The 27,971-nt window shown below is 47.8% G+C and overlaps 1 protein-coding gene across 13 annotated transcripts in view; it reads left to right on the top strand.

The window, feature by feature from the left end:
- LOC138207845 (RNA binding protein fox-1 homolog 3-like) overlaps positions 1-27,971 on the top strand; it is a 361,299-nt gene that overhangs the window by 294,469 nt on the left and 38,859 nt on the right. For 10 of the 13 annotated variants that reach the window (XM_069165392.1, XM_069165389.1, XM_069165381.1 and 7 more), the window contains one exon: positions 24,331-24,633. In XM_069165392.1, the coding sequence (XP_069021493.1) occupies positions 24,331-24,633 (303 nt within the window). Of the gene's footprint in view, positions 1-4,399; positions 4,602-24,330; positions 24,634-27,971 lie in introns of all 13 variants that reach the window. The other 3 variants (XM_069165386.1, XM_069165393.1, XM_069165390.1) reach the window with 2 other exon arrangements.

The following is a 27,971-nucleotide window of genomic DNA, read 5'->3' as shown; positions in this document are numbered from 1 at the left end:
CTCGGCGCCTCGGTCCGGGATCGCGGAGCATCCCCTCTCAGGTCAACGGGTCTGCGGGTTAATGATCTGATCTCTCTCTCTGCGGATCAGATGACTTTGCAAAAAAAAAGAAAAAAAAGAAATTGGAGACAACTCAGATCTCTCTCGTCCCGTTTTTTGTTGTTTTTATGGTTTTATCATGCGTGTTGGAAACAAAACTTTCTGCAACATCCACCCACATCGCCCACCAGCACCTCTCTTGGCCTCCATTTCCTCCCTTTTCTCCTCCTCCTCTCTTTCAATTTCTCTCCTCTCTCCGTTCTCTCTCTCTGCTGATCGATATTTGGGGCTGAATTGGCTGAAAGGGGAAAAGAGGCCTGTAAAATTGAGGAGACAGGCTGCTGGAGGACGGCCAGCTTATCTCCCCGGCTTGTTTATGCTTCAGGAATGATTCCCGATACCAGATAACCTGCAGTAACGTCAGCATGTGTCTGTCTTTGAGGGATGGCCGCCCGTCCGCCAATTTCTAATTATCGGCCCGGCCGACCACTTGTCCGCAGCGGTTATTTATTGTTATTAAAAATGTAAATCACATTCAGAATTAAGCAGCTTTTTTTCTTTTTGTTTTTCACGTCTTTATTATGTAACGAAGACATTTTTGATAGCAGGTATTGTCGGGTCGGATGCAGGAAAATCTCTTTGCTTATGTGTGTGTGGGGGGGTGGAGGTGGGGGGGCCACGGGGGAGTTCGTCTTCCTCTATTTGTGTTTGTCAGGGGATTTTTTTTTTTTTTTGTGGCAAACACACACTTCATCACTTTGACATTGATTAAAAATACATGGCCCTATTCTAGGGGACAGTCAGTGCACAAATCAGCACAGTGTTCAGTTCAGCACTCGCCATCCAGACACCCCCTCACCCCCTCCCCCCAGCTCCTCCTCCCCCCAGCTCCTCCTCCGGTCTCAGCATCCACACCCCCTCCCTTTTTCCTTTTTTTTTTTTTACTCCTTTAATTGCGGTGCTGCTCTGGGCAGCGTAACGGCAGCTCGCAGGGCTGCGGGCGCACATCCATCCGTCACCGCGCTGCGCCACGCTCCGCCGCTCACACACTCACACTCGCACACTCACACACACACTCGCACACTCACACACACACACACTCACACACTCACACACACTCGCACGCTCAGTGCAATCAAAGTGTCAGGCGACGCTCGGTGTGATCATCGGTTTTTTTTAAGAGCAGTCGGAGAAACCTGCCTTTCTTCTTGCATCCCCTGTGCTCCTTTTCAAATCAACTTTTTTTTGTTTTGTTTTTCTTTTTATTGTTCTGTTTGTTTTTGTTGCTCCGCCTCTTCTCTCTCTCAGTCCCCTTCATCTCTCCCCCCCCCCCCCCTCCACCTTCCTCTTCACTTCAGTCCCCGAGTGCCTCTCTTGTTTCCTTCGGCTCATCTGTTAAGTGGGAGATAAACCTTCGGTCAGCTCGTGTGGAAGTCTCTTCAGTGGGGACGGTGTTATCTGAGATGAAGCAGCGAGTCTGAGTAGCAGAAGAAGAAAAGGTGTGTGTGTGTGTGTGTGTGTGTGTGTGTGTGTGTGTGTGTGTGTGTGTGTGTGTGTTCGTACTCAACTCTCAGGTGTGTGGCGCCCTCGCGGTTTGTTCAGCGTTGCGGTTGCCCACTTCCTCTCTCCTCTCTCGGAGCATCTGGTGTGGTCATCCGTTTCTAATGGGCTCACATCGAGGCCCGCTTTCCAGCTTTGCCAGCAGAATTGTTGCTCCATCAGTTACTGCGGGGGCCATTTTGCTGGGATCGCTGCGGGGGAGGGAGGGGAGAGGTGGGATGGTGGCGGTGGTGGTGGTGGTGGTGGTAACCCAGGCAGGGCAATTAGAGGGTATTCGGAGGGGTATCACATCCACACACCCTCCTCCTCCTCCTGCTCCTCCAGCTCCTCATCACCACGGCGGGGCTGGTGGTGCTGCCGATCGATGGAGGGATCGGTTAGAGGAGCCGTCGCCGCCTCCACCTGTTCATTTCTCCCTCTCACTCCACTATCTCCACCTCGGACCCCCATTTAAAGGCAGCGAGCACGTGTGTGTTCCCGACAGTGTGTGTGTGTGTGTGTGTGTGTGTGTGTGTGTGCGTGTGTGTGTGTGTGCGTGCGTGCGTGTGCGTGCGCTACCTTTACCCTGACATCAGTGTGACATGGCACTTAATGGACTCTGCCATGTGAAACAAGCACCCTCGGTTAATTACCTTGCTAAGGCCCTGGCCTTTTCTGGAGCAGTTCATTCCCACTTGGGGCGAGAGACCGCTCCTGTGTGTGTGACAGTGTGTGTGTGTGTGTGTGTGTGTGTGTGTGTGTGTGTGTGTGTGCGTGCGCTCTCCATTGTTCCTCTAATCCTCTGAAGTTTGAATCAAATTCGAGCTCTTCCCTCTTTAAAAACAAGTGTTTTGTTGTGTGTGTGTGTGTGTGTGTGTGTGTGTGTGTGTGTGTGTGTGTGTGTGTGTGTGTGTGTGTGTGTGCGCACCAAAATGCAGCAGAGCCGAGAGGCTGCAGGCGGCGAGCGAACAAAGAGCCGGAGAGACCCGGTAAATCTGGAGACTATTCTGGGAGCGGAGGTGCTGCGGAGGTACACTTCCTGAATACCTCTCGCCCCCCCCCCCACCCCCCTCCGACCCCCCCACCCATTCATGTGTCGCTAAGCATTGAAATCTCCCCGTTTGAATGGAGCCGACTTTGTTGACGTCCGGTTTTGTTTTGTTGTTTGTGGTGAAATCTTTCTGTTTCTGTTTCATATCTTCAGTATTTTAACACCAAATATTTTTGCCGTATCTGAAACGCACATGTTGTAGCTTCCAGGATGGGAATCGGCTCTTTTTTGTGTTTTTTTGTATTATATTTCAGGTTTTTTGGGGGGCGGGGGGTTGTGACATTTCTGGGCGACGTTCTCGGGTCAACCGCCCGAGCGCTCGGAAACAGGTGGCGCGGAATAAAATATTTAACGGCCGATTCTCTGAATACAGCGGACGGACTGCAGCCGCATGTCACCGAAGTAAACGAGTCCTGCAGGTGAAATAATACGCGACTTCGTGGACGACTCGGGCGGTTGTGATGGTTTCAGGCAGCTCGTCAACATCAGAAGGATTTGAAGGCTTGTTAGCAAATCTTTCATGTGCAAAAAAAAAAATGTTGTGTAACACTCAGCAAATGCAGTTAAAATTAACTTTCTTTTTTTTTTTTTTTGCCTACTTTTATTATCTTTTTTTTCTTAAAGTGAAAATAAAGCGATGACGTTTACGGGAGCGGTTTATTTTCTGACATCCGTGATGTCGGATAAAAGGATCCCCGTCAGATCGATTAAGCATCACCGACGCTAATAATCTTATTTCACAGATGAACTAAAGGAAAATAAACTTTCAGTCAGAAATCTTTGATAGTTTGAAAAGTTTGATAAAAAAAAAAGGTGAGAACAGGAGATTTGGTGTTTCTGGATGGTTCGGACTTTGGGAACCGATTACTGGGAAGGAAGGAGGAGATTATGTATTTAATTGTAATTTGATTACGACAGGATCTTTTTTTTATCTTTAGTGCAAAGGTTATTTCACGCGGATCAAAACGCGTGGGGCGTTTATCTCCGCATCGCACGTCGGGCCTCTTAAACACACTTTACTCGTCGTTGTCATCTGCTTGCTTTAGATTTTTTTTTTTTTTTTTTTTTTTTGTCTGAGAAGTTGGCAACTCCTTTTCCGCTGAAATCCACAAACAGCAGGAATCGATCGAGAGTTCAAGTCGCGGAAAAAAAAAAAAAAAAGAAGCGTGGATGTGATTCGAAGGCTTGGGAAGTGAACTCGGGCACTTTGATCAGGAAATCTGAGGAGGCAACAAAAGTGACATGATTGTCTTCGCTGCAGATGAAAGCAGAGCAGAGTTGTTTTTTTTTGCTGTCTGTCTCCATCGGTGCATTTTACAGTAAACAGTCTCTGACAGAACTCTCCATCTCTCCGAGATGCAAGCCATCCACGATTCAATCAAACTTAAAAAAAAACAAAAAAAACCCTGAAGAAGCATCTTTTAATTAGTTCATTGTTCTTCCCTCGTGCGCTTGAAAATTAAATTTCACCGACGCAGACGGCAGCTTTCATGTTCAGAAGTTTTCGGTGTGATGGATTATTTCGCAGCGCGCCGTCTTTATTACGCGTTAAACTTCACGAGAGTCCTGCTGCCACGGGTCTCCCGGAGGTGTTCCCGGTCGTCGCGGCTGATTATACAGTGCCAGTGGGAGGGGTGGAGGGGGGGGGGGGGGGGGGTGAGGGGGGGAGGGGCACTGGCTCTGCCTCCGACATCACCATAGAGTTGATAGAGTCGACCGCCTCTCATCAATGATGCAGCAGACACGGCCTCCTCTTTCTCCTCCCCCCAGGACGGACTGAAGGCGAGAGGAGACGGGGGCCCTCCTGAACCCAGCACCCCAACGGGTTAGCCTCAAACAACCCCCCCTCCCCCTCCCCTCCTCCTCCATCCCGCCCGCCTGCAGTCCAACTCCCCCGTCCACCTCATCCCGTTCGTTTCCGACCGCAGCCAGGTTGAAACCGAGCCGGTCCCACGGCGGCGAGACGAGGCAGGTGAGGCTGGAAGAGGGCGGGGGGGGGGGGTTAGAGTGACAGGTGGCGGTTAAGGATGCTGACCGGAGCCTCAACCGCACTTTACCAGTCGGAGAGATAAGTGACATCCTGAGATAGAGAGACTCTTCCTTTCCGTGGAAAACAACCCCGACCTGAATCGACGGAGAAGATGCCAATTTTGATGAAAAAGCTGTGTTTCGTGCCATCGTTGCCCTCTGGCCCTCTTTTTTTTTTATTATTTATTTATTTAATTTTTTATAATCAAAGCAGCTACATGCACCAATTTGTAGCTCTGCCTTTATTAGATAACAACACGTTGTTATTCTGAGGATGTCAAATTTCTTATATCTTACGCAACCATATGAAACGTCCCCGACAGCAGCGCTGGAACCCGTCGGGCTCTCCGCCGGCTGCCTGAACATCGCGTTATAAAAAAACAAAAACAAAACAGATAACGTTAGTTTTTATTTCCTGCTTTCAGGAGCTGATCTACGTTTTTAAATGACTCCGATATCGCAGTTTGTGTAAATGTAAAAAAAAAAAAAAAAAAAAAAACGGATTTAAGAAAAAGAAAAACGAGAATACTCGGCGCAAAGCTTTACACGCCGGCGTGATTGAAAGGTGTGCTGTCCGCAGGAAAGATGCAAACCATCCTTCCTCCTCATCATCCTCATCCTCTTCCTCGTCTTCCTCGTCTTCCTCGTCCACTCCAAAGCAAAGTGGCATTTCCATTTTAAGATTGCCTCTCGAGCCCCTTTGTGAATAGAATCGAATTACACTGAAAAGCACCGATTGATTCTTTTCTGAGCACAATAGTTTTCATCATTTAAGCCAATCCCAGCAGGCCCCCTCCTTTTTTTTTTTTTTTTTTTTTTTTTTTTTTTCTTGAAGTACCTATTGAATCCGGTCCGAGAAAGTCATTCTGACCGTTTTTGTTTTTTTTATTGTTTCTAAATGGGTGAATGGGATCAGGAAACAACGGCGCTGAGGAGGAATCGGGTGATGGGGGCGGGGTAGTGGTGGTGGGGGTGGGGGTGAGGGTGGGGGTTCAAGAGTTCAGCCGGTACACGCTGGAGGTCCTGCAGATGCATTTCAGTGCTCTAACACACCGATGGTCTTGTCACCGACTCCAGCGAACACCCAAGGGCTCCTTTTAATGGCGGCGCTGAGGACTTGAGGATTCCAGCTCATTAGAACTGATCGTTGGCCACCAGGACGGAGAGAACAGCTTTCCAGCTCAAAGACGAGACGCTGCTTCTTCTTCTTTCTTTTTTTCATGCACGGCACATTTTACTTTATTTTTTTTTTTTTTTTGATGGAGGTGAGAAAGAAAAAAAAAAAAAAGAGGAGGTGTTTGATAAATGAGCACCCACCACTATCCGGCTCTCTGCAGCCACCCACATCCAGGCCAATCCGACCCCAACCCCACCACCCCGAGATGCTGATTAGGCCCCGCCCCTCACTTCCACCAACCCCCAGCAGTGATGAAAGGCAGAGCAGGTGAGGAGTTCACGTCTCCGCTGCGGCTTTAATCAACTTTCCTGCGGACATTTGCAATGAATGTAAAACAGAGAAACGGGAGTATCAAGCCCCCGTTTTTTTACCACGTGAGGATGAGGAGGGGAAACGGAGCTTCTCCAACCGGACGCAGCAGCAACCAGCGGTGACGTCGCCCGTCTGTTCGTGAACGTTACGAAGCCTCCAGTTCCAGATTTCAGACCCTAAAAAGGCCGCGTCCACTTTTATATCCAGTCTCCTGATATCAGCTGCCAGGTTTCAGGAGCCTTCTGGACCGGACTCTGTGGCTTCGTGTCTCCGTGCTTCTACCTGCGCTGACGGGACAAAGCGAACACAACTGGGTCGTCAACAAAGGCTCCGAGTTGGACTCGTCTGCAGGAGCTGCAGCAAGTGATGCTCAGCCAGTCAGTCAGCCAGTCAGCCGGCCACCCAGCCAGCCGGCCACCCAGCCAGCCAGCCAGCCAGCCAGCCAGCCGGCCACCCAGCCAGCCAGCCAGCCAGCCACCCAGCCAGCCAGCCAGCCACACATGGACCCGATCCATGTGCAGTGTCACACTGGCGCTGGTGTTGTATATCAGCGAGACACTCCACTTCTCATCTGGAAGGATGCCAGTCTGATGAGCTGGAAGCCAGCCTCTTTTTATTTTTTTTTACTTTTTTATTTTTTTTAAATCCCCCCCACCCCTCCCCTCCTCCATCAACACAACCCCACCGTGCTCTTTTTAAAAAAAAAAAATTTAAAACCAAATATCAGACGGAGGCCTTTTGTTGAATTAAAATGTGTGAATGATTTTAGAAATGTCAGCGACAGTCACGGTCACGTCACCCCCCAACACCACCTCCTCTCCTCCCTCCTCCCTCCCCCCTCCCCCTCCACCTGCTCACCAGCACAGACCCGACTTTTATCCTCTTAACTTCTCCGAGCTGCAACGAGGAAATTAGACTAAAAGAAAATAAGGCGAAATGTCTTTTTTTATTTTTTAAGCTGTCCGTTTATTGTGTTTTAAAACAGAGGCGTTTGACCTCCAACGCACCGCCGGGTGCTGCTGAAATATTTAACGGTCCTCGGGAATCGTCACTTTGCCCGACTGACCCTCGATTACTCCCTTCTCCCCTCACCACCCCCCTCCCGAGGTGATCAGACCCTGGTGGCTGCTTTTGTCCTTTTTCCCTCTCTAATGTAGTATTTCATGGTTTCCTTCCCGATCTGCTCGATCAGCAGTTATTCCCTCCGTTTGGTTTGACACAAGCGCGGCAAAAAAAAAAAAAAGAGAGCAGCGAAGTTTTCCATCACGACACGCTTTATCGACTTCCTCTGGAAAACCATATTTTCACACCTGATTCTGCTGTTTTTATGTAATTAAACGCTCCTTTCAGCGTCGACGGACGTTCAACGACCAAAAACGTTTTTTTTGGTTGTTTTTTTTTCACCATTTGAGAAAAAAAAAAAAAAAAACGAATTAAAAGTTTTTCTTTAAGAAGTTAATATGTGACGTGAAGTTTCCTGAACGAGATCAGATATAATCCTGCCGCTCTCGTCGGATAAACACACACCATCTCCGAACTCTCTTTTATTTATATCCTTAAGACCAAACCTTGACTGTACATTTCTCCTTTTGAAGATCCCTTCCCGGGGATTAAGGTGCTTCCTAATTGACTCAATTATCCCGTCCAAGTCGAAGTTTGAAAAGTAAAGTGTGGGCCGGGGGGGGGGATTTTTTTTATCCTCCGGCATTAAGTCGTCATCGAGGGGGCACACGGGCCCGCCGTATTTACTGCCGGAGCGCCGCGTTTATCCGACCTGATGCCTCTAATGCGGGTATCAATCTCCACAATGCCTTCTGCCTCCAATATGGGTCGTGTCATCTCTGGTTAGTGGAGTCTCCTGATGAAATTGTCCAAAACTCCACCGATCAATCAGGCTTGGTAGGGGAGGGGGTGGGGGGGGGGGATTGATTTTCTTTCATCTTTTCTGGTCTTCTCTTTCTCTCGCTGCCCCGCTGCAAGCCGAGGCCTCCGATGTTTCTCTGGTGTAAGGCGAATGTCGCACAGAAAAAGGGGGGGGGGGGGGGGCACGCGTTGACCTCGACCCACCAAACATCTCCTCTCTCCATCTCTGACTTGTTTCTGTTGTTGTTGTTGTTGTTGTTGTTTTGTTTTTTCTTCCCTTCTTTATCTACATCACCTTAAAAAACAGGAAATAAGTCCTTTTTCATTTCCTCTTTGTTAAACATACACTGTGGAGGCGACACGACGGGCAGGTCTGCCCTCGCTTTCCCTCTTTGGAGCGGATCAACACCCCCCCCCCGCCCCCTCCCACCACCACCACCACCTCGCCCCCCATTTATATGGGCCTCACGACTTTCCCCATAATGAAATATTCACAGGTCACTGGTTCCCTGAGAAATGATGGGGGTCAGTCAATTGCTTTTCAGCGAGTAATTTTCTCCCCCTTCAGACGGCCCTGCTTGTCGTGTTGACAGTCATTAGCGCCGGAGGAAGGCTGGATCGAAGCGCAAGTGTGACACTTGTCAGACAGTCGCAGTCTTTAGCTCCTCGGCCTCTCTTTTATTTCCCCTCAACCTAATTCTTCTTCTTCTTCCTCTTCTTCTTCTTCTTCTTTTCTTCCTCTTCTTTTTATTTGCTGCTTTTCAGCTGCAGGATTTTTGTTTCTTTGTCCAGCTGGTTTTATTCCATCCAGAGTTTTTATTTCTTTTTACCGCTCCGCGTGTTAGTGTGTAAAAAAAAGAAAAAATTAGCCGACTGTCGTCTCCTGAACGCCCCCCCCCCCCCTTTTGTGTGTGTGTGTGTGTGTGTGTGTGTGTGTGTGTGTGTGTGTGTGTGTAATGATTCACTTTGAAACGAGTGCCATCAAAAGCCAATCAAAAGAGACACTTCAGATTTGGTGATTGGTGATTAGACCTCTGGAAATCCCCGGGAAAGTTTAGTCAAGGCTCTTTTTTCTTTATGACTCGGCCTGACCTTTAAAGATATTAACATTTGACATGATAAATGGTGCACAGAGGAGACGGAGACTTTTCCTATTAACCAGCTGCGGTGGAGGAGGATCACACTCCCCCCCTCCCCCCCCTTCCCTCCACCCATCTCTCCATCCTTAAAGGTGGATGGAAGAGAATAGAGATCCACGTCGAGTGTTAAAAAACGATGCCGGGGTGCTATCGAGCGGGGGGGGGGGGGGGGGGGGTGTCCTCGCACCGCAGATGGCGAGCCTGACCCGGAGGAAAACTCCAATTAGCTAACAGTAATGGCCGGTGGCCGGTGTCGCGTGTCCGCAGGCATGGACCCCACCCCCCTCCCTCCCCCCCCCTCTACCCCGGGACCTCGCGGTCCCGAGATGTGATGGAGAGCTGCACAGCCACCGTGGCAATCTGTTTCCATTGTGTCAGCTGCCACATAGCAGCACACACACACACACGCATGTTCAGCTGATTCTGGGCTTTAAATAAACGATGCAGGCGTGTTGGAAAACAATGAAATAAATGAGGGTCGCGATCGTTAGCCGTGTGGAGGATGAGGTTCGGTTCCAGTTTGGTTTGGATGTTCTGGTTGTTAGGAGGAAAAGGGATGAAGTGTCTCAAGTCTGGACTCCCCCCTCCCCCCTCTCCCCTCCTCTCCCTCCCCCAAAAAAACCTGAAGTGGTTTTGATGTTAATTGTAATTTGGATCCAGATGTCCAGAGTCCAGACTTTCCCTCGTTAGTGAGGCCTTGTTTTGGTACGTGCCGCCATCATTACAGAGATACCTGACAGGCTCTGGTTATGGCTGCAGGTTGTAACAAACTGCATCAGTGTTTCTGTCTTCACCATCTGGTAATTTGACCTACATATCAGTTTCCCTCTTTCTTTTTTTTTTTTTCCCTCCTGTCCGTTTGAGTGTGGGAGAATCTGCGCTAAAAGAGCCGCAGGGATTTCGATTCTCCTGTTTTCTTACAGTTTTCTACCGCCTGAACTGTAATTTAGTTCATTTTTACTGTTGGGATTTTTTTTTGTGGAATATTTTACATTATTGAAACGCAAACTCTGCAAAATAAAAAAAAAAAAAAGAAGAATGTATGGACGTCATAAAGTACATCTTTTCAGACAAAACAAGCTTTACGAACAAAAATAACTTCATTTACATCAGGAAGGCAAATAAAACTCTGGAAAGGAAACCGGAAGTCCAGTTGTCAGAGACGTCACTTTGTGTGCATCCAGCCGGTCTGTGTGTTGAATGAACATTTAATTCAACAGCATCTGAAGCTCTTATTTTGACAGCTGATGTCGTTTCTGTATTACAGTCCCGACTGTCTGTTCTTGTGATATTTCTGTGATGCGCAGCAGGATTGCTATCACAGGAAGTGAACAGATATTTATTCCTTTCTAGTGCTTAAAGTTTTTTTTGCAATTTCCTCAAGTCTCTGCAATTTTACACACACACACACACACACACACACACACACACACACACACACACACACACACACAAAACTCATTTAAAACAAATAACTTTTGAAAAAATCCGCCGCAAAATCGAACCGTTTTGATCGCAAAACAATCAAAAGAACCTCTGAAATCCTGGAGGAACTGTTTGGAAACTACAACATGCGTCTGCAGGGACACTCGGCGTCTCATGTCCACCGTCATGTGACCGACGTCCTCGTCTCACAGGCAGCTAAAACAGATGAACACAATAAGAGAGTCCGAGTCGCGTCACAGTGATGCTTCCTCATCACATCCGTGATTACTTTTCTGAAGAAAAAAAAAAAGAGAGAAGTGCAGCTGCCTCTTTTTTTTGTTCTATCGTGGAAATCAATGTTAGAAACAAATTGCTCACTTTCTGTCCTCAACTGTAGTAAATTTCCCTCCAAATAAGAAAAAAAAACCGTTATTTATTTATTTGGCTGCTTGTTTATTCATCCATTCCGCCTTTTTTTTTTTTTTTTTATACTCTTTTTGAAAAAAAAAATTGTATTAATTCAACACCAGTTTGCTGAGTGTGCACCCTCTTTTTTTATTTTTTCTTCCAGGCGTCGCCCGCGGTGTGCTCACACACACACACACACACACACACACACACACACACACACACACACGTTGACTCTTGGTGTGTGTGTGGGGGGGGGGGGGTAAGTGCTCTGCTGCTGCTGAAGGGCACGTGGGGTTGGAGATGGTAACTTAGAGGAAAGTTAATTTACCTGCCAACACTCGGCGCTCGCAGCCAGTGAGGAATTATAGAAATTTCTCTAAATCTCAGGTTTCTGCTCCCGCTGATAACAAACGGATCCTTCTGACTGAATACTGCCTTTTTTTTTTTTTTTTTTTTTTTTTTTTAAAGAGGTGATGAAAAGGTGTGAGCGAGGAGTCATGCGGAGGTCTTCTGGTCCTCTGTTTTTAGTCGTTGGGGACTGTTTTCTGCGGCGGATGAATACGGGTCAGTTGATTGTCTTTTCTTTTTCTCCCTGTGATTTATTTCACATCTCTTCGCTCTTCACTCGCAGCCTCATCCTGTTTCTGCAGGGTTTTTGTTTTTTTGCCCTGAGGTTCACATCCAAAGCAGCTCGGCCCCTCTGCGTCCATTCAGGGGGTGGTGGGTGTGTGTGTGTGTGTGTGTGGGGAGGGGGGTGTGTGTTGAAAAGAATGTGTAAATTCCTGTCATTACAAACTTTCCACTTATAAAACGAGCGGTGGTTAATTAGGAAAGAGAGATCTGTGCTTCCGCTTCTCTATTTTTCTGAATCTCCATTTTTTTCTTTCTCCGCCGAGGGGCCAGATGTTTATAAAGAGCAGATATATTGCAGCTCGATCAGAGAGCAGAGGAGCTTCTTTTCAAAGACGGGTTTGATCGTCTTTAGATTTTTTTTTTGATTTTTTTTTTTGTGTATAAACACGACCGGAGTAACGAGCCGTCTCTCGCGTCTGATCACGTCACATGTAAACAGCCGTGTATCACGATTACAGCCGGCGTCAACACGTAAACACCGCGACGGCATCAATCTCGCACTCGGCACGAGTGGACAGAGCCATTATGTTAAAAGCCCATTTGCCCGACATATTCTTGCCGAAAATGGCCTCTCGATGGTGGGCGGAGCCTCGTCCCCCCCCCCCTCCTCCCTGCGAGTATTGATAAGCTCATTGATTGATTGATGGTCCCCGGTGATTTATCGAGTCATCTCACTTCCAAATGAGCTACGAGTGTTTTTTTTCCTGCCCACAGGAAAACAACCACGTGTACCCCCCCCCCCCCCATTTCTTTTTTTTTTTCTTTTTTTTTTACGTGTGTGTGTGTGTGTGTGTGTGTGTGTGCGTGCGTGTGTGTGTGTGTGTGTGTGTGTGTGTGTGTGTGTGGAGGAGATGTGCCGTTTTGAAATTGAAAATTAAAATTGTTGCACGGCTGTTGTTGTTGTTGTTGCTGCTGCTGCTGTGAGATTTGGAGAAAGATGCACTCAGGCGGAGCACTTTACCCGATCACTGTACAAAGTCAATCTCGCTCCTCCCGAGGTTTTAGGAAGAGTTTTTCGGGGGGCGTCCTTAAGGTAGTTAAAAGTGCATCTACTGCGGCTAGGCGAGCGGGATGTGTAGATTAATGCGGTGGAAAGCCATCCCTCAAAGTGCTTAGAATAATTAGAGTCAGGCTTCCAACAGAATGGGCATGTCACTGGAGGAAATTGTATTTTTATTTACTGTGTCGGGTCTCCCTTGGCCTCCCGCTCGCTCCGTCTCTGCCTCTCTCCATTTGTAGCTCGGCGTTTCCGGGGAGCCGGTTGTGTTTCTCACGGCGTCTTAAAGGTGCTGTCAGCGCGCCGTGATGCATCTCCCGGGTTCGTGTGTTTCCACATGCGGGTGCACACCATTTGTATTCGCGGTATGCTGTCATTTGCATTCAGGAAGTGGGTGAAGGAGGTGGGGGGGGGGGAGTCTGAGTTCTGTAGGTGTGCATATTCACATATGTACCGCGCCTCGCAAGCTATGAATGTAAATCCGCCGCATTAGTATTTGTTTGAACTTTTAAAACGTACGTTTATGTGAAGGCGGGCATTTTTTTTTTTTTTTTTTTTTTTTTTTTTTTTTTTTTTTTCTCTTTACGCTTCATGTGCAAAGTAACGGAGTACATTCGAAGCAAATAATGAGCTTAAGTAGGACTTTTGTACTCAGATATGTCCGTTTTATTCCATTTAATTCCTCATTTCGGAGGATATTTGATCTTTTACTCCTCCGCATTCATTTGGCGGCTTCGGTTCGCCGTCGGTCTGCAGGTTCAGGCATGAAATGAAGAAGAAATATACGTTGCAGACTTCACAGATCCTTTTAAAAAAAAAGTCTTTAAGTGTATTCCTTAAGTCCCTTCGGGAAACATGATTAACGCACATTCATGCAAACTCAGCGGTATTTGCATGAGCGTGCATATTTTTTATTATTATTATTATTCCTGCGATTTTTCCGCAAAAAAAATAAAGTAATCAGCAGAAGCTGAAAGTATCGACGTCATAAAGTAAATATCTTCAAACGAAACTCACTTCATTAACAAAAATAATCTGCTTTTCATCACCAAATAAAACTCAACGACGAGAGGAGAAACAGGAAGTGTTTGTGCTCTTCACATTAAAACGATCTAATTAAATACTTGTTATCAGAGGAAGTGATTCCATATTACAAATTAGTTTTATACCCACGTCGAGTTGTCGGAGACGTCACTTTGTTTGTGTGCGTCCAGTCGGTTGAATCAACATGAATTAAACAGCATCTAAAGCTCTTATTTTGAAAGTCGTTGTTTCTGTATTAAAGTCACAGACTGTCTGTTCTGGAAAGATACGCAGCTTTTATGACATAGGATTATTATCACGGAAACTGATTACATATTTATTCCTTTATCAGGTAGCGCTTAAAAGAAATCAAATTTTTTTATTTCCTTGACTTTCTCGAATTCCTGCAATTTTACGCAAAAAAAAAAAAAGGTCCTTGAAACTGATTTATGATCAAATCTGCTGCAAAAATCAAACGTTTTGGGATCGCAGCAATCACACACAAAATAAAAACTCCTGGAGGGACTGATATGTAATTAATTCAGATCACCGTGCAAGATGGTTGCAACCTGAGATACGAGATAGCAACATGTTGTGAGCTTATGAAATATGATGTGTTGTTGTGGATTTAATTAGCCGATGGTAGATAAAGTGGTTGAATTAGCTCCGACGGCGTTAAACAATGCGCGCGTTCACGCTTTCAGGAGCACAAACCGAACAATAAAAACACGTTTTCCGACAAGAAAACTCACAAAAAAAATAAAAATAAAAGGCATTCTGTAGATTTCTGCTTTTATTTTCCTGAACGATCCGTGCGAGAGGCACTTCCTGTCTGGCGGGCCATTGATAAATTGATCAGAGTGAAATGGTGGAGTAGTGAGACATGCTCTAAATCCCTCCCCCATCACCACACACACACACACACACACACACACACACACACACACACACACCAGCTCTGGCATCAATTATTGTGGATTGCGTGGTTGACAGAGTGTAAACCAGGTGCCAGCCCTCAATCCAATTAAAGAGATTTAATTGGAGGAAATAAATGGAGTGTGTCCAGAAAGTGCTGCCTTGCCCACATTTAGTCACCGTGTTTTTTTAATTTATTTATTTTTGTACCTTTTATGAAAAGTAAGGTTTTGTTTATGAAAAGACCGATTGGATCTAATAAAGCCTGGAGGCTGTTTTATTTTTTTTTATTTTTTTTTACCCAGACTGCTTTGCTCCACAGGTCAGTAATGCAAACAATCCAATTTCTGCCGTCGGAGCGCCGCACTGGCATGTAGAAATAGGATTATTATCTAAAACGGGGGCCCAGCAGGTGTTTGTGTGATGCAGTGTAATTCGAGGAGGGGCGATAGGAGGGTTTGTTGTTTTTGCGCGGCGCAGAGATGCTTTTATTTTATTTATTTTTTTAAAGGAATATCTGACAAATATGTTCCCGAAGTCGTCGGAGGAGTTAAAGAGAGGCGCTCACGGTGGTCCTCTCGCACCTTCCTCTTTTCTATACAAATTTCTCCCCCGGGAGAGGGGGGAGGGAGGGAGGGAGGGAGGGGGGCAGAAAATGTGGCTCGTCCCCGTTGCCATCCAACCCCCCCCCCCCCCCTCCCTCTCCTCAACTCCTCACAGGGGACAGACATGCATAATTCAGGATTGTTATCTGTCTACTGCTAACCCCCCCCCCCCCCCACACACACACACACACACAGATCTGCAATGAAACAGTCTGACTGCACATCAATGATTCACCAGACACCCCCCTCCCCGCCCCCCCTCCGTTGAGGGAATCATATGGAGCCGACAGGGACTCCACCAGCATGCAACTTCCTATAATTGGAACGGGAAAAAAAAAAAAACGAAAAGAGAGAGAGAGCGGTTGGAAATGCTGCATCAGGGATCTTCTGGGTGCGAGAAGGTGTTTTCAAACAGCCACTCAGCAGTGTCAACCGGCGAAGATGGGTGGGCGCAGGGGTTCGACACCCCCCCCCCCCCCCAACCCAATCCCCCCACGACTCATTAGCCATCGGAGGACTCGGCGACACGGTGGTTTTAAAAAAGAGGGAGAAACTCTTCAGAGTTCGGATTCATCCCTTTTTATCCTCCTCTCCCCTCCCCCCCCCCCTTTTTTTTTCTTAAACATCACAGGAGCAAATCAGCAGACAAGTGATCGTACAAGTTTTCTCAAGCTTTCGAGAATTACCGGCATTTCATCACGGATAATCACAGTTAATAACCCTTCTCATTAAGGAGACGAGAATCACGGGTCATTAATATTGTTAATATCTTTTCTCCTCTTCTTTCTGTCCCCCCCCCCCACCCCCCCGCTCTGCGTGCCAGAGGGAGCGGAAACAAAAGGATGACTTAAAAAAAAAAAAAAGAGCTTAGCGCGACAGTGATTAACCGATCGGGGTAGATGGACTGTGATGAATCAAAGTTATCTCTCAAATCTTAATAACTGGAATTAGCCCCTGATTAGATGAGCTTTGGCTACAGCGGGGAGCATTTTCACTTCAAAGGATCCCGCCCATGTAAACCTGTCCCTCCTTCCAGTGCAGAGCGAAACACAAGAAAAAGAGAGAAAGGAAAAAAAATAGGCCAGTGGAAAGGAGACGGATCGGAGAGATAACGCCCCCCCCCTCCTCCTCCTCCCCTCCTCACCTGTTCTCCTCCCCACAATCCTCCTCGGCTTCCCAGCATCCTCGGGGGTCCGGTGGGAGGTGTCTTGACAGGGTCGTAATGAGAGTGGCACTCCGCTTCATTTGCATATGTTTGCCATCGTCGCAGCGGTCAAGGAATGTCATGTTGAGATTTCTGCATGCTTAAGTAATGGCATCTTGTCCCCGCGAGGAACTCTGGCCTCGGTATCGTAACCCCCCCTCCCCGTACCCCCTCCCTCCACCACCGCCCCATCCTCCCCTCCCACATGCACCGAATTAACATGACAATCAGCTGATTCTAAAACAAATGTTGGCATTTTTTTTCCCCGGGAGACTCTCCGAGGACTCATCAGCAGTCGGAGGAGTCGGCATGACGACGACCACGACGGAGGAGGAGGAATTGATTTACGGGTTTCTATGACCAGAATGACAGAACGTCCCGCCGGTTCGGTTTATCAGTTCTCATTTGATCCGGGTCTTTATCTTGAGGGATCAATAGCAATCTCCAAAAGAAGTCGTTCAGTTTTTTCCGGAGGATTTTTTAATAGAGAACACATCGATATCACTTCGTTCTGACAACTTTAGAAGGAAAATGTAAGAAGTGGATGGAAAAAGTTTTTTTTTTTTTTTTTTTTTTTTTTTTATGAGGTCAAAAGGAGCACACGCCGTCGGTTTCATCTCCGAAACACCAAACCGGATGCATCCTACGAGTTAATCCGAAATCCTGACACCCGGCGCGGCGTAATTAGTCCCAGATGTAAATATCTGTTATGCAACAAAAGAGGCAACGGCACTGCAACAGACAATTATCTCCTCTTATGGCGTTTGGCAAAGCGCTGAGAGTCTAACCATGTGTAACTGATGGCTTTTTCACAGAGGCCTCCAGGCTTATTTGGTAGTGTTTTTGTTGATTTGTTTATTTATTTATCTGCAGGTTTTTTTTTTTCTACCATGCAGCGCCCGAGCCCAGGCGCCACCGCCGCCGTGCCGAAGACAGACAGGTTCATTACATGTCACAGGAGTTCAAAGTGATCCTCCGTCTACTCTGTTTATTAAGTGGCGCCGCGGCGTCTCTGAGGTATAGTAACACTCGCTAGTCGCGGCGCTAAGAGCGCTCCCATCTCGGCACGCCGCCGCCTCCGCCGCAATGTAATGAAGAAATCAGCAAGGGATTGAGGGGGAAAATGAACTCTCCTTCTTAATACCTTCCAATCCGAGAAGGGCCGCGGAGCAAATAAGTGCTCCCAATAACGAGGAAAAATCACGTTAGAGGGGATGAAACGTATGTGACACGTGAAAACGATTAAAGCCTCTCGGAAAAAGAAAAAACGGGCGCAAAATCTTAAATTGAGTCGGGACGCGGGGCGAAGACACCCGGTGTTTATTTTCATGAATTGATTTTTCTATAAATGAGATGGGGGTGGTGTGTGTGTGTGTGTGTGGAGGGGGTGGGGGGGGGGACGACACAAAAAACGGGGAAAAGGGGGAGGAAATGTGAGACAAAACAATAACCCACTCCTGTTTGAAACCATAAACCGACTGTAGTGGGGAGGAAGAGTTGGATTCGTGTGTGAATCTTCATTAAACTGAACTGGGCTGCACGCTCGCTGTAATTGGTTGACTCGGGGGGGAGGGAGGGAGGGGGGGGAGTGGACGGGGGAGTAGCCGCTGTTGCACCAAATATGTACCTCATCATGAGAAGCTCCGCCGAAGGTGTTTTGCTTTTGTTGTTGTTGTTGTTGCTATTGTTGTTGTTTACCTCCTCTGAGTTTCTTCTTCTTCTTCTTCTTTTTGTGTCTCCCGTCGCTCACCTTGGATCCACTTGCGTGTGCGGTTTGTAATTAACACGCGTGTTCGCCGCCTCCGGTGAGCGCGAAAAACAAGAGAGACTTGGAGAGTACGATCTTGTGGCTCGCCTAATTAAAATGGACCCGGCTAGACAGCCTTTATTTATGCGCCTTCGAGACAAAATGAATGCCAGTTGCCCGTGGAAATCATCACCACCCCCCACCCCTCCCTCCCCCACCCCCCTCTTTCACTCCTCTTCGGCTGCTGCCTGCCTGCCTGTCTGCAGCGCGCGGGGCTACAATTAACCGAGCATCTACCCAACCGATGCTCAAACAACAAGAGGCTTTTTTTTTTTTTTCTCTCTTCAACGCAGCTGGTTGAGAAAAAACCCGCTCGGTGTTTCGTTCGTGTTGCATCAACTGATTGCTGCACGTTGGCGTTGCACTCCTCGCGCGCGAAAAAAAAACCAAAAAACTCTCCCGCCGGCGGGATTGTTGTCACAAGTTGTGCCGCTGTCACAATCAGCCGGTCATTAAAAACCAAAATGAGAGAAACAGAGGAGACTCGGGATGACGCGACGATTCTCGGGTTTAAAGTTCGCTTAAAAAAATAAAATAAAAAACGTTCCGTTGTCTGACAAGGCAACTTTTTCTTCGTGTACATTTTCTCCTCGTCGTACGTTAAGTATTCATCTGTTTGGATTATTGCAGAAACGCTCAACTCATAAATCTGTTTGAATTGCTGCACGTATATAGCAGCGTTATATATATATGTATATATATATATATTGATATATATTTATATATATTTCCTGCTTCTTCACTGTCGTACAGCAGGAGAAATGATCCGCAGCCATAAAGCTGCCCTCTCCATCACGCCTTCCTATCGCTCCGATTGATCAGCGCCGCTCCCATTTGAGTGATTTCCCTCCGGATTCAATGCAACGTAATTAGTCGCCGCGCCGTATTTTGCCTCGGCGGCTGCTCTTTGACCCCCCCCCCCCCTCCTCCTCCTCCTCCCTCCCCCCTCCTCTCACCGTGGCACTCTGCCGTTATGAGTTCCTCCCTAACAGCTCCTGTATTTGCACATGGCCTCTCAGCGCCTGCTAAAGAGGATCACGGGTCGCTGGCGAGCCGCCAAGCCGTCGTACCTGCTGAGGATGGAGTCGTGCGGTCTTGACCGATCTACGGCGTGCGGGGGAGGGAGGGGGTGGGGGGGGGGGGGGTGAGAGTCTGTATCTTACTCTCTTTTGGAGCAGTGGACGCTGGGAGTTTTTCCTCTCGGCGGTGGGCATCGCCACCAGGCCTCCCCCGACCTCTCTGGCTCCCAACTGTAAAAAAAAAAAAAAAAAAAGAAATCTCCGCTCCAGAAGTGATCTCCTTAAGTACGGGGTTTCCAATCCAATTTTACACGAGGAGAGTGCTTAAGATTAGAGATAGTGTTTTTTATTGTGCTCTCCAGTAATAGGAGGAGAAGGGGGATTGGGGGGGGGGGGGTTCGGAGCAGGATGGTGGATCGATAACGGTCGCTCTCTCTCTCCGGTCGCGATTTTTCTTCGTGCCTGTGGAGATGAGGTTTGCGGCGGCTTGTGGCTGTAGAGGTGGTGGTGGGGGTGGGGGGGGGGGGCATTAAAGTGCCACTCTGGGACATAAACAGGTGGAGAAACACTTGGCGGCGATCTCTCTCAGCGAGACGAGACATACCTGAGCGGGTTGTCGTGGAGGGCTTTTCATCACCGCCGATGTTCGCCGGGAACCCCCCCACCCCCCCACCCTCCTCCTCCTCCTCCTCCTCACCCTCACCAAAAAAAGATTTGCTCTTGCGGCCGCACTGGGACGAGCACAACTCCCCCCGATTTGCATGGGGTCCTTTTTTCTTCTCCCAGTTCATTTCCAGTTGAATAACTCGTTTGTCACATACATCAGAGGAAGGCGAAGATCATACGAGGAGCCAGTGGTACTTTGTGTTTCACTAATGAGGCTCGCGCTCTCCGCCTTCCCTTGCTTTTTTTTTTTTTTTTTTTTTGCCTCGCTGCCCCTTTGAAACAGCAGCGACGCCGGCGCTACAACACTTTGGTCGTGTTTCTTTCTCCGGGGCTGTTATCCTGTTTGTGTGTCACTCGGCTCCGTCTCAGTCCTCTGCGCTTGTTTTAAGGCTAAAAAAAAAAAAAAAAAAAAAAAGGCAGCGGACCCGACACAGATACGAGCCCCTTGTGAGCACAGCTACTCGAAGTCGTCTGACCCGAAGCTGCCGAGGGACACTCGAAAGGCAGATGATGCTTTAACAAGTTGGGTCGGACGTGTCGGGACTCACATCAGAGGTTTCCCTCAACTAAGGAAGTGTCAGATAAACAGCAGAAACTACAATCTCCCCCTTTAACAATGTGCTCAGCAGAAAGTAGCATCGTCCACCAGCTGATCCGGTCCAAACCGGACTCGTGTGTTTTCCACATCTTCAGCACTCCGTCATCGTTCCTCCAACTTCGTTACCTAAACAGTTTAAGTCCGACCTAATTGTGTTTGCGGCGGCAAGGATGCGGCTTCGTGCACCACTCTGCCGGATTGGCATCGAATTGTTATTAATGGCGGCCGAGATGAACAATATTTTCATCTCTAACTTTCTTTTCGTCTCGCGGATCGTCATTTTTCTGGCTTTTATCGATTCGGCTGATGGAAGATGAAGAGAACGCAGCTCATGCATGTACATTCAAGTCCCTTCAGGAAGTTTTTTTTTTTTTTTTAAGGATCGGTACGATCACTCGGATTCACTCAAAAATGTCGATGTAATTTGAGAACATTTTGGAGAGGGTTTTTTTTTTGCATAAAATTGAGTGAATATAGAAACAACGACTATCAAAATAAGAGCTTCAGATGCTGTTTAATTCATATTAATTCAACACACAGGCCGACTTGTCTGCACAAAAACAAAATGCAGTCTCTTACAACTTGACATGAGTATAAAATTATTTGAACACAGTTTTATGGAATCACTTCCTCTGATAATAAGTATTTAATGAGATCATTTTAATGTGAAGACCACATGTCCCACAAACCCCGTCACTTCCTGTTTCTCCTCTTGTTGAGTTTTATGTGGTGATGAAAACAGGAGCAGAGCCTTTCTGTTTGTAAATGAGGAGTTATTTTTGTTAATAAAGTGAGTTTTGTTTGAAGACACGTACTTTATGCTGTTAATCCGTAATCCCGATGACATTTTCGGCAAAAAAAAAATCGCGTGAATTTTGAAAAAAAAAAAAAAAAATCCCACGCTCCAGGAAATATGGCGGAGTCTTTGATTGGCCGAAGCAGCGCATTGCTTTGCAGCAAAACCTCCGTGCTGCATGACCCCCGCATTCATCCGCAACACACCTCCTCTACCAACGCGGGGAACTCATTGAAAAACTAATGAGGACTGTGTTTGGGGTATTTTTTGAGAGCCTGCGGTGCCACCATATCCTGCATTAAATCAGAGGAACCCAGCCGGCATAATGAGGCTCCCCAAAAAAACAGGCAGAAGCGTTTGTCCTGCAGTGTGAAGCTCTGGCAGCTCTACGACATGTAAACACAGTCCTCGGTGGATTCTTTAAGAACAGCGATCCGGTTCACGGGCAGCGGTCCTGACGGTGACTAAATAAAAGACACAGAGACGCTTTGATCTCTTTAATGACGTGAGCGCCGTTTGATGCGCGAACACGCCACCTTCTTTGTTTCCGGGCCGCTGAGCTCTCCGCGTCGGCCGGACTGTCGAGCACGCTGACGCCTTTAAACAAAAAAACAACAACAAAAGGAGGACGCCGGATCGTTGTTGTACTTTCAGCTGTCACACCAGGAGGTAGCGTCTTTTTTTAGGTAACCAACCCCGTCCTCCTTTAAAAAATGGGTGCTTAGAAGTTGAAAATTGCCAACATCAAGAGCTTCCTTGAATTAGGATGCCCCGCAATGCAAGTGAGTTATATAATGCCATGACTGGAGGGAGAGGAAAAGTAGAGCACAGGGGTAGAGATTAAAAAACTTTCTGCATAAAAAAAGAGGAGGGAGGAAGAGATGAGCATGAAAGGGAAGGAGGGCGGGGGATTGAGGGAGAGACAGAGGAGATAGAAGTATAATAGAATGAGAAGGAGAAGGAGGGATTAGGTCAGGCAGGGTCTGCTCCTGCAGCAGGAGCAGCCTGGAGGCCTGGCCGGCTGCAGGAAGCTGCAGGAGGCTACGGGAGACTATAGGAGGCTGCAGGAAGCTGTAGGAGGTTTTAGGAGGCTGCAGGAAGCTATAGGAGGTTTTAGGAAGCTGTAGGAGGTTTTAGGAGGCTACAGGAGGTTATAGGAGGCTGCAGGAGGTTATAGGAGGCTGCAGGAGGTTATAGGAGGCTGCAGGAGGTTATAGGAGGCTACAGGAGGTTATAGGAGGCTGCAGGAGGTTATAGGAGGCTGCAGGAGGTTATAGGAGGCTGCAGGATGTTATAGGAGGCTACAGGATGTTATAGGAGGCTGCAGGAGGTTATAGGAGGCTACAGGAGGTTATAGGAGGCTGCAGGATGTTATAGGAGGCTACAGGAGGTTATAGGAGGCTGCAGGAGGTTATAGGAGGCTACAGGAGGTTATAGGAGGCTGCAGGATGTTATAGGAGGCTGCAGGAAGTTATAGGAGGCTGCAGGAGGTTATAGGAGGCTGCAGGAGGTTATAGGAGGCTGCAACAGGCAGAGGAGCAGGAAGCTGGTCAGTCCTCCTCCTCTTCCTTCTCCCTTTTTTCATTTAGATAATGGAGCATTTCTTTAATTGGCAGAGCACAGTTTGGGTCGAGGTTTGTTTGCCAACACGTCAGAGCAGAATTATTTCCACTACATTTACAGCATCGTGTTGCTCGGCTCTCATTAAAAAGCACAGCCTCCTCTTACTCGGCTTTCTTTGGAAAATCTGCAGAAGGGGCCAAACACCACAGCAGCAAAGAAAAAAAAGAAGAGGAATAAAAGACATTTATCTACTATCTCTCATCCCCAGCCAGCTTGTAAAAGAAGAAGAAACTTCTCTATCTGTTTACTGTTATTGTTTTTCTCCAATCATAAACCCTCTCCTGGCTGCTCCTTCCTCCTCCTCTCTTATCCAAAGAGTTATGCGTCGAGCTCGCATGATCTGTATCTTTAAATTTGATTGAGGGTATTTGCAGGGGGTGTTATTGGATTTCGCTGTTATTGTCTCACCTTTTCCCTCTGCGTTTTTTTTTTAAATGTTGGGATAGATATCCGCTGCGGCGCCGCCGATCTCGCCGCTCCGCTCATTAGTCGGGATTCACAGAGGCTTCGTGCTCGTGCAAACAATAAGACACGCACACTTCTGTTAGTCCGGCCATTACCAAGTTTTACACCGAGTGCACCGGCCGGAAGAAAGTCTGGAGCTCGTCATCTGAATCATCCACACGAGACAAAAGGTCTGTGAAGCCGCCGCGTCGCAAAGGGCCATCTATCACGGTCAGGAAGCAGAAAACACACGTGTGGTGCCGAAGACACACCGAGCGGGTCCGGGAGGAAGACGAGGGGACAAACCTTTTTTGGTTGCCAACTGAAAAGTGTCTCCATTTCGAATTTGTTTCTCAGATTTTTGGTTGGTTTTATTTTGAGGAAGAAAAAACAAAAAGAAAACGTCTCAAAGTTAGTTTTTAGATTTCAAAGAGGCATCAAAAAAATTAGAGAAGTGGTGTTGCTAAAAACTCGGGTATCGTTTTGGCACTTGTCTCCGAAAATCCCCCCGTGAGAACCTGAGATGGAAACAAAGGCGCGCAGGGAGGTGGAGGGAGGTGGAGGGAGGTGGTGGGAGGAGGAGAGGTAGGGGGGCGGCGCTCAGACTGCCATTAGAAGAAAAAAAAAAGTATGAAAGCGGAGCTCGGCGAGAGAGGGAGCAGCTGCTGCTTTTAACGGACCTGTCATCGAAATCAAAGGCCCTAATCAAAATTTTATCAATTAATTGATCTTTCCTCTCGTGCTTCGCCACAAGTGCAACGGAGATTCCCCCTGACTCCTGCCCCTCCGACAGCGAGCCGTGCTCCACAACGTAAACTGTGTTCATTAGCGGAGATCAAGGAGGCCTCTAATCGCGGCCGAGATGCGATGCGACGGCTGTTTCCTCTCCGACTTCGTTTGCTTTTTGCAGGACAACTCGCACTTCTCTCTCGCTCCAGTCAAACAATGTGCTCTTCACTTCCAGCTCTAACGTGTGTGTTGTTTCTATTTTTTATTTTATTTTTTTTATCTCGCAGGGTAACCAAGAGGCCACCAACCCCCCAGAAGCGATGGCCCAGCCGTACACCCCGGCCCAGTACCCGCCCCCCCCACAGAACGGCATCCCCGCCGAGTTCGCGGCGCCGCACGCGCTCCCGACGCCGGACTACACCGGGCAGAGCCGGGTGCCCGAGCACGCCATGACCCTGTACACGCCCACGCAGACACACAGCGAGCCGGCCGGCAGCGACAGCAGCACGCCCGCCATCACCGCCACCACGACCGCACCGGTCAGTGTCCTCCATCACCTGCAAACACTGTTCTCAACACGCTGTCAGCAAGTAAAAATATATTCTCATTCTTCTTCACTTTTTCCTTTTTGCTAAATGTTCTCCTTTCTGTCTGCTTGTACCCCCCCTCCCCTCCAACACCCCGACGGCCGAAGCCCGTTTTCTGACTTTTACGCTCATCGTCTGCCGTTTTTTTGCAGTGAAGCCGAAGCATTATCCACAAATTCACCCCGAAACTCAGTCCTGCAGCACATTCGATAAGTTTGGAGTTTAAAATCTGATTTAATAGTGAAAATATAAGGCCTTAATGTCACCTTTAATTAACAGAAATCCTAATGTGATATAATTATACAAGATTTTAAACACACTGTAAATTATTCCATGCATAATTTACAATCCAAATGTCGCCCCATCTGTTTTGAAAACAGTATATTTTTTTCATTTTAAGATGCAGTCGGAGAGTTTTGTTGCACGCGTGGAGCACATTTCATTTCTCCTCCTCCGTGATTCGCATGTTTGTTTCTTTATTTTTTTGGTGCATCCTCGAACACGTGTGTTGATGAAAAAGGGCGGAGGGTTAAAGACCGAGAGTCTCCGGCGCTGCTGCATTCATGAGGAGCTGCAGCAGCACTTTGATGTCCGGGCCCGACTCGCTGTTTGATGATGGAGGTGAATTTGACTCCTAAAATGAAAGAAAAAAAAAAAAACATTCGGTGGCTCCCTTTAAAAAAAAAAACACGTCCACCTGAGTTGTTTTATTTATTTGTATGAACGTTGCAGGACCTGCAGAGGCCGACGCCCTCTTCAGAGTCTGAAAACAGACACATTATATATATATATATAGATATGTATGTATATATATATATTTCTCGGATCATCTAATTATCTGCCAGGAGCTGATGATGCTCTCCCGTCTTTCACGAGTTGCGTGCTCCGGCACTGTGAGCACAAAACAAACCTCTGGCGATGTAAGCGAGTGAACTCCTAAATTATGTATCGTGCATTTGATTCTTGTGTACCGATGCTCTTACATAAAAACGACTTGACCTGCGAATTACCTTCAGCGGAGCGGCAGATGGAGATGAAACAGGGAGCCCGACTTCACTCCCAACTTCAGAGAGGTGTCTGAAAAAAAAAATTAAGAAGACCTTCTTTTCTACCTTTTTTTTAAATTTAATAAAAAATTTTACACGAAGCCGCCTGCTGCTACGGGAGGTCACGGCGAGGTCACGTCCCTTCCGCGACGGATCGGGGGGGAGGGTTTCCACCCGCAAAGAAACGCTCCTAATAACTCTGAAAGTGCTGCAAGTGTTTGGCTGGCGGAAAAAGTGCTTACGCGGCACAACAGCGTATCATCATCATCATCATCATCATCATCTTCGTCGGCGGCCTGTAATGCGGCCGCGTTTGATTCGGAGGTTTGTGCGACGGCTCCCGTCACCGTTGTGTGCTGCACTTACAGTAAATGGCTGACACACACAAAGAGGGTTTAACAGTGAGGAGAGACTTGGCAGGCGGTTCGGTCTCCTCCTCCTCCTCCTCCTCCTCCTCCTTCTTCTTCTTCTTCTTCTTCTTCTTCTTCTTCCTCCCCCGCCGACACCGAACACCACTCCTCCGTCTCTCTCGCTCTCTCCATTTGATTTCATTTCATGTGTCCACCCGCTGTGAAGAAAGCCCAGAGACGACGGCCGTGGAGAGATGAGAGCTTCTCCTTCTCTCTCTCCTACTTCCACCCGTCTTCTTTCTCTTTTCAGTTTTTTTTCCTCTCTCTCGTGGGGGGAGGGGGGGGGATGAGATTAGTGGGGTGTAAACAGAGAGTCTTGATCCTCGGGGGCCGCTGCTGCAGTGTCGCCCACCGCTGCGTTGATGTCAGACCCGGCCTGTTGGCCCGGGCGCCTTTTGATTAGGACGCCCTGCAGGAGCAGGCGCAGATTGAGGAGTGGAGCAGAGCAGCTCCTCTTCCTCCTCCTCCTCATCCTCCTCATCCTCATCCTCCCTCGGCTCGACCGCGCTCAGCCAGCTCCTCCAACCCCACGACGACGCTTTGCGCTGCACATCTCGCCCGACTTAAAGACTTAACAAAAGAAAAGGAGAGCAGCGACATGTATGGATTGTGTGAGGAAGTCCCTGCAGAGATCGGAGAGTCTGTATGTTTTTAATGAGGCGCCGCGACTCTCTCCTTCTCCTCTTGTCTGCCCCCTCCACCCCCCCGTGTCTACCAGTAAAAGGTGGCGTTGTCCAGAGCCCCGGCGGACCTCCGGGGACCTTCGCTCAGCGTCGCGTTCAAACAAGCCGACTTGAAAGCAAGGCGACTCGACTGGAAGAGAGAGGCAGCCCCCAACTTTCTCTCCAAATCCTTGGAGATGAGGGTAGCGAGAGGGCTGCCAGGGAGAGAGGAGAAAAAAAGAGAAAGGAAAAAAACGGAGCTCGTTATCTGGCTCAGTTCAAATAGTCGGAGGTTTGGTTGAATTTCATGAGTAATCATTCTCTTTTCAGATAACAAATTAAGGCAGTGGCGTTAGGGCAGCACTCAATTCCAGATTTTTCACAGCCCCCGTGTCAGCGGCACCAAGACTTTCCAAAGGGGATTCTGGGGGACTGTGATAACACACACACACACACACACACACACACACACACACACACACACACACACACACACACACACACACACTCTCTCGCGTCTCATGAGCTGTGTTTGAGGGATTGAGACCCCGCCGGGGTGTCGCTTTCAGAGACGCTGCTGATGGCAGCATGTAGGCCGCCATTAAAAGAGGATGACTGCGCTATCTCCAAGTGGGAGGAGTCCACGATTCCTGCCTGCTGTAAACTCACATTTCAAAGATCCCCTGAACATAAAGACTCCTCTGGATCGTTTTAGAGGATACGGATGGTGTTGTTTTATTTTATTTTATTAGACTGAATCCCATTAAAACAGACAAAACTAACAGAACTTGGACTTCCCCTCTCTGTCTGCTCGCAGATATGCAGCTTCTCTTTTTAACAAGTCGCTGTAATTTCAGAAAACATGTAGATGTTGTAGTTTGTGGTAATCGGGAGGAAGTAGTGCACCAGTTAGAGACGACTTTAAACTGCATATTAATGCACATTCGGTGCTTGCAGAGATTTTTCCAGCTGCAGTGAATGTATTTTTTTTTTCCAAGTAACAACTCCCCCCGTTGGTTTGTTGAAGCTTCCAGTCGCCATCTTTAGGTTTTTTTTTGGAGCAGGAAGTGACCATATTTGGACAAGCTGGGGGAGGAGCCAACGGTGGATGTGACACAATCTGATTGGAAACCCGACGATACCACGCCCCGCCCACCGATAGCTGTAACCTGACTGCACCACAGGCCTGTCAATCAAACAGACACGCCCCCTAAAACAACAGG

This window comes from Embiotoca jacksoni, unplaced genomic scaffold, assembly GCF_022577435.1.
Source record: "Embiotoca jacksoni isolate LCO1_2020_lvr unplaced genomic scaffold, fEmbJac1.0.p SCAF_34, whole genome shotgun sequence".
NCBI lineage: Eukaryota > Metazoa > Chordata > Actinopteri > Embiotocidae > Embiotoca > Embiotoca jacksoni.
The sequence above is the reverse complement of the archived record's forward strand: the minus strand, read 5'-3'. Positions and strand labels throughout refer to the sequence as shown.